This window comes from Apium graveolens, chromosome 6, assembly GCF_009905375.1.
Source record: "Apium graveolens cultivar Ventura chromosome 6, ASM990537v1, whole genome shotgun sequence".
Classification (NCBI taxonomy): Eukaryota; Viridiplantae; Streptophyta; class Magnoliopsida; order Apiales; family Apiaceae; genus Apium; species Apium graveolens.
In genome coordinates this window covers 44,213,868-44,220,864 of record NC_133652.1, presented here as the reverse complement: position 1 = coordinate 44,220,864, position 6,997 = coordinate 44,213,868, and the positions used below count along the sequence as shown (strand labels likewise).

The window sequence follows — 6,997 nt, the reverse complement described above, 5'->3', positions numbered from 1 at the left end:
ACTGCCCTAGCCACCCCCATTATTCTCAGGCCATAAAACATTAGCCTTAACAGATTCAGCCTTCTCTTGATCCATCACAGGAGGATCATACTGTACCACTGGCCATAGACCCTTAACTGTTAACCAAAGCTTCATCTTTTTTTGCCAACAAGAAAAATAAACTCCACCACTGAATTTATCGGGCATACCCGATAATTCAATTGGCCGGGGAAAACGATACGTGGTCCAATCAATGGAAACAGTGCCACCAGAACCAGAATTAGTTTCAACAGTCTTAGGAACATCTTCAGTTTCGTTAACCATCTTGCTAATTACAATATAACACAGATAATCTCTTCAAGATTGTTGGGTATTATTCTACACTACGTGCAATAATGGGACAATTATATAATCAGGTATAGCATGAACAGGTAATTAAACCAAATAACGAAACAAAACAACGAAGGCAAAATAACAAGATAAATTAGTAACGGAATTGACAAAGATCGAATAGAACACCTAGCTCTCACAGAAGCTTTATCAAGTCTGAAAGAACTATGAACAGCTGAGGCACCTAGCCTTCGAGAAGTCTAGACTGTTCTTGAAGAGATTATTGCCCTACTTACACTGTGTTGAGTTGCAGCAATTGCACTTCCATGATACAACAGCTTAGAGTACTTCGTCCACAGATACGTTGTACTCAACAGTGACATGTTATTCAGTTTTCCCAGAAAACCTATCATATATTCTATATATTATGGAGGAGAGAAATAGAGATATGTAGCAGCTAGGGTTTCACGATTCTATGTTTACAGTATCAGTCTATCTATTCCATACGTTTTGTTTAGTATATATATGAATATATAACCCAAAACGTAACTGAATAAATTACATTAATTAAAATAAATATTCAGACTTAAATTGTATTTAATGAATATTTCCAGAAACGTAACAGCCAGCCTAACAAATCCCGATCCAGTGGTGTCAGGATCAGTCTCAGTCGAATAGAATACCTAGCTCTCACAGAAGTTTTATCAAGTCTGAAAGAACTATGAACAACTGAGGCGCCTAGCCTTCGAGAAGTCTAGACTATTTTTGAAGAGATTATTGCCCTACTTACGTTGTGTTGGGTTGCAACAATTGCACTTCTAGGATACAACAGCTCAGAGTACTTCGTCCACAGATACGTAGCACTCAACAATGACTTGTACCTCAGTTCGCCCAGAAAACCTGTATATTATGGAGGAGAGAAATTGAGATATGTAGCAGTTAGGGTTTCACGATTCTGTGTTTACAGTATCAGTCTATCTATTCCATACGTTTTGTTTAGTATATATATGAATATATAACCGAAAACGTAACTGAATAAATTACATTAATTAAAATAAATATTCATACTTAAATTGCATTTAATGACTATTTCCAGAAACGTAACAGCCAGCAAATCCTGGATCCAGTGGTGTCAGGATCAGTCTCAACATCAACGGATAAGGCACACTGTCCATCGCCCTTCGACCCACCTGACACTAAGAAAATAACTTAGATCCGAACATGAAAGTTTAAGTTCTCATTACAAAAAATAACCTCCAAAAATTAGTTTTAGAAAATTATATTAAGAACATGTATAAAACATGCTCAAACTTTCCATTAAATATATGTATTTACAATGGAAAATGTAAAATCGCCATATCTTCCAATTGGTGCTTGTCAATCAAATTTTTACCCGGAACATAGAGTACATGTAGGTCTACTAATGTTAGGGCGCCACTATGTTGGGCTCAAGCCGTAACATTTTGGCTCTTTAGATTGAGAATCAAATAATATAGACTTTCTGATACTCTCTTCTGATTCTAATCAATATCAAACTTGCTTTCTGAGTTATCTTATTCAATCTGCGCTCTTTTTGTTTCATAAGAGTTGAATTAGTATATCTGTGAGATCAGTTGCAAATCGATATCCAACTGCTTCTTGTGAGAGAACAATTTTGATGGCGGTGTCATCCTGGTGCAATTTTTATGGTTATTATTTGTTGTTTATTAAATGGATTGGGAATTGATTGTCTTCTGACACCAAGTTCGTCAGAAATTGAAGGCAGTCCAGCTTTTGGTTAAAATGCCGTTATAGGATTCCTCACAAACCAAGACAAGAGATTAGTGGTGCTGAAGTGCAGGCATTTAGGAAAATTTTGCTCACTGGTCTTGAACGAGCTCACATGTTGGAGTTAGATGTTTTCCTTTTAATATAATGATAATATCATGGATTATATATAATCGCTCAAAATTTACACTTTACTGTATAAAAACTAAGGGCCTCTGATTTCGCCCGGGGATCTGGAGTCCTGCTAGGGTTCTGCATGTTTTCCCAAGGGCCTCTCACCTCTTGGATGTTTCAGGCTCTGCTTCATTTTGTTCCTGAATTCTGTCCAAAGGTCATGGACTTCACTTGCCCCATTGCTGGATCAAAAGCCAACGTTGCTGCAAAAGGGGCTAATTGGACTTTAACATGGTAAAGACTCTCTTTATCTTTTTGATTAACTTTTGAGGAGCTTTCAGCCATTTATCAGAACACTTCCATCACTTCATGTATTGCCAACTATTAGCTTGTAAGGATTATCCCATATTGAAAAAATCTCTAATGTTGCTTATTGTAATATGTTTAAGCATTCATTATCAGTACATTAAGCACTGTAATTCTTTCACAAATATGCATGGAAATTCAAGTAGTACTCTCTCAGGCCATTTGCGCACTAAATTAGACTTTGTGCTCTTGTTGGATTTGCTATCATTTTTGTGTTCATGTAATACAACTATCAAGTTCAAGCATCCAACACGATATCCATGCAAGTCCCTGTTATCATTAAGGATAATTTTAGTTTCAATTGTGCCAAAAAGGGGAAACATCCCTTTAATTCATGCCTTCTGAAAAAATAATTATATTCCGTAAGCAATTAGCCAGAAATATTTTTTCAATAGATAGTAGGAAAAGGATTACCCTGCTACTTAATTAACTTTCATTAATGATTAATCCAACAGTTTTTGAAATGAATACTTACATCAATGGCATTATGCCTTTATTTAAGAAAGACAGACTTGTCTACATTGAGAGGATTGACAGAAGACAGAGAGCTTACTAGTGATCCCAATAGTATCTGAACTTTGAGACACAACAATAATATAATGACTTTTATAAAGCTAAAGGCTTAAACTTATCCCAGGGTTGACAGAAGACAGAGAGCGATCACAATATTATCTGAACTGTACCGGGGAGGCAACACTGGAGACTGGAGAGAGTCGTTTAATTGGATTTTATACTCCGCTGATACTTGATATTGCCAATTTCACTCATATCCCCCCTCTCCGCGGAAATCATATGAAACCTTGCGACGACGTTGGTTATGTCCTAGCAAATGCCCGCGGCAACTCCTTTTTGAGTCATCAAACTCTTGTAGCTCATGAAACCTGCAGAACACCATGTACATAACCAAAACTCAAGCAAGGGGAATGTTGCCTTTATTCCCGATTAACGCAATTTGCCGCGTAATCTCATTAATTACCATTGCGAGTCTAGAAAGTACATAGTTTTACTATATATATGTAAATAAATTGATGAAAATTCACTAAAAAACCCAGACATTGAAAGATGCTTGGTGGTTTCCTACCTTAATATTTCGTTTAATTCGCATTAATACTGGTTTGCACTGATAGAATTCGAGCATATCACACATGCAAAATTTTTGATTTACGTGAACACCACTATATATGCAGTCAATTTTGCAAGTGAACATTTTCTTATCTGCATAGTTATGTCTTGTCCTTTATTTTACATAATATACAAACTCCCCCAGAACTTCAACAAAGGGAAGGGCTCGAACTTGAAACCTCTCCTAAACCTAAGATCATATACCATTTTGGATCACCAACTCTTCCCAGTCAATAAGGTCCTATTTTGGCAGAACTACTAAATGCATCTTATATTTTTTAACAAAATACTAGACTGATCATTTAGGTAAATAGTCTTGCTTTCATCTACCTGCTTCGTGTGAGTATGCTGTCTTGATTGTTATCAAACTTAATTAAAATATTATATTTGTATTTCAGATTATTTGGGAGAATTAGGAAACCTGCTGCATTGCTGACAGAAACGCTGAGGAAGTCCAGCAATCAGAGCATCTGGTGCCTTGGCATGAAATTCACATACTTTGTGTCTGCGGTGGTACGACTTAGCATTACACATATCTGCCGTGCAGTACTCTACCTGACAACAAGCTTGCGTTGACCCTCCAACGGTTACTTTCCTGCTAGAGCTACTCAGTGCTTTTTTCTTCTTGTTATTATCATCTTCCAATTTATGTTCGTGTTGATATTTTTCTTCTTCATTCGTGTCCTCCTTCTTGCGCTTATTTCCTTCCTGCTTGCTGAATTTCATATCTGGAACTGACTATGTTAGCATAGAACAGTTTTCCAGCTGAAAATGAAAAGAAAGTGGACGTTTGAAAAGTAACAAGTTTGTGTAACGACCACAATGTCATTTAACTTTCTTCAATGTGAAATGGAATTATGTTTAGGATGGTAGGTTAAGCATTTTAATACTACATCATGTGATTATTAGGTTTGTACTGTCCAGCAGATAGTTAGCATAAAATAATGTAAGTTGATTAGTCTGTTTGATTGAAAAATGAAATAGAAGTGCCTGTATGGTGCATTTTAAGTTGCCAGTCTGAATTCATTATTGATGGCTGATATGAGACTACACTGTTTAGTCACATACTCGAACAAAATTAAAAATTATTCAGATTAGAGAAAAGCATTTACCTAGTTTCATGATCACTTTCTGTGTTCATACTTTAGATAGTCAAGCCAATGGATATGCAAAAACATGGTCACCAAACTCGTGTTTCTTAATGCTCATGAGTCATGTCTGCATCTATCATTGTTTAGTTTTACATCAATAGTTGTTTTTTTTACAAATTCATGACTAAACATACAATCCATTTCCGGGGCCCCATCATTAAAAAATTGTGCTGACCAATAACTCCCACCATCATTATTTCTTCTTATTCGCAGTCGTATCGATATGTTACTTGGACAATTCCTTCCTCGATCGCCCAAGTCTTAAATTAGACTCAGCCCTACATCTATCAAGGACATCAATTTATTGTCCAAAGATGAATAAGATTCAATTGGGTCTGTTTTTCAAAGTAAAATAGGCTTCATTTGAAACTACTTGTATTTTATACGTCAGGAGTAACTGGTAAACTGATACGGCCCAAATTATTATAACAGCTTCTAGATTTAGCCAATGAAAATAATGAAACTACTGATGTAGGCATAACCTCTATTTTTCGACCTTTATGGACGTTAGTCATGTCCTTGGGCTTTTAAATTTTAGGCCGTCTGTTAGTTTTCTTAGGTATTCCAGAAACCCGACATTTAAACTTTTACAAGATGTCTCATGTCTTAATTCTCGTCGATTAGATTTTAATATTTTTTTATGTTTACTCCCTTCATCATAATCCACTTTATAAAATAAAAATTTCTCAAAATATTTCTCATATTTTTTTATAATTTTAATATTAACTAAGAAAATCTTATTGATCATAAATGTCCTTGTGTTGTGCCCAAAATCTTGCATGAGCTAGATTTAAGGCACATAAATTGTTTAGGTTTAATTGTATGGAATAATGTAGATTTTGATGAGATTTTGGCTCGAAAGATCATGGTATTGGAGGCACCAGCACTAAGGAGCCAGGGTCTTGATCTAAACAGTGATGCGGGAGCTTCAGCTTACCTCAGTCAACAGAAATAGTGTAACTCGAAGGCATAAATAGTCTTTAACTAGAATTGTACCTCCTACAATAAAGAAAAACAGTCTTTATCTTTATGAAATGGACTATTAATGAGATTCTATCACCATAAAACGTGATAAACATAAATAATAACAGGATAAACACATAAATTCAGGAATCATGTCCTATAAAATTCGGGGTGTTATAATCAGTTTTCTCTCGTAACACCTTGTATAGAAATTCAAAATGTAAATTACTTTATAGTTTTTGTGTGTGTACATATGTGTATATTTATTTTTTTGTTGAAGTATGTGTAATTAATGTAATGTATAAAAACTAAGTTTTATCATTGTGTGAAAAGAAAATGGACATTGTAATAAGATGGAGGGAGTATAAGTTTTCTTTAATGAGTATCTATGATAATCTAACAAAATTAAAATACTACTAACTTAAAACCCGTGCGATGCACGGATGACACATATTTTTTTTAAATTATATAATTTTTTTTAAATTTTTTGAATACAATTCTTAATTTTGTTCATTTAAAACTTTAAATAATATAACTTCATAATAATTATATTAGTAGATGTATATGTGCATAACTTTTTAGAACATTTAAACTTGTTTAAAGTGATAGCATTGGTAAGGGGAAATGTTATTATAATAAAATTATTATTTTATTGAGGGTAAAAATATAATGTCTACATTATGTTGGGACCTTAAAAAATATTATTTCAGCATGTTGATTATTTAATCGATTAACTATAATTCTATAAAAGATATTTGAAAAAGACAATATTACTGATTGAACAATATTATTTTATTGATAATTGTATATGTTTTTTTAAAATAATATTTATGTTTTAATTAAAATTTGATTTTTAGTTCATATCAATAGGATACGAATTATACTTAGTCTAATATTAATTTGATTTATCTCGGATAAGTGGTTTATATTATTTTATTTTAACCCGATGCCCAATACACTGACCAAATCAAACTAATTATCTTTAGTTTAATTTTAATTTTTTTAAATATGGATCAATAAGATAATCTTGTTTTAGACTGAATAATTAGTATATATTATTTTAGTTTAGTTGGTCGAATTGTATTTTTATTTTAGTTTTGTGTTAGTCTGAATCAATTGTATAATGTATTTTTTATCCTGGATAAATAAAATATATTATTTTATTTATCTAATTTATTTGTATAATTTTTTTAGGAGGACTGGTA

At 33.4% G+C, this 6,997-nt stretch overlaps 1 protein-coding gene across 1 annotated transcript; it reads right to left on the bottom strand.

Annotated features, from left to right (window-relative positions):
• Positions 1 to 2,972: 2,972 nt before the first annotated feature.
• LOC141664137 (squamosa promoter-binding protein 1-like) lies at positions 2,973 to 4,629 on the bottom strand. Its single transcript, XM_074470031.1, has 2 exons — positions 4,100 to 4,629; positions 2,973 to 3,437 (listed from the first exon to the last, which is right to left on the bottom strand). Exons 1-2 carry the CDS (start codon positions 4,402 to 4,404, stop codon positions 3,317 to 3,319), a joined length of 426 nt encoding a protein of 141 aa, XP_074326132.1. The 5' UTR covers positions 4,405 to 4,629; the 3' UTR covers positions 2,973 to 3,316.
• Positions 4,630 to 6,997: the final 2,368 nt, after the last annotated feature.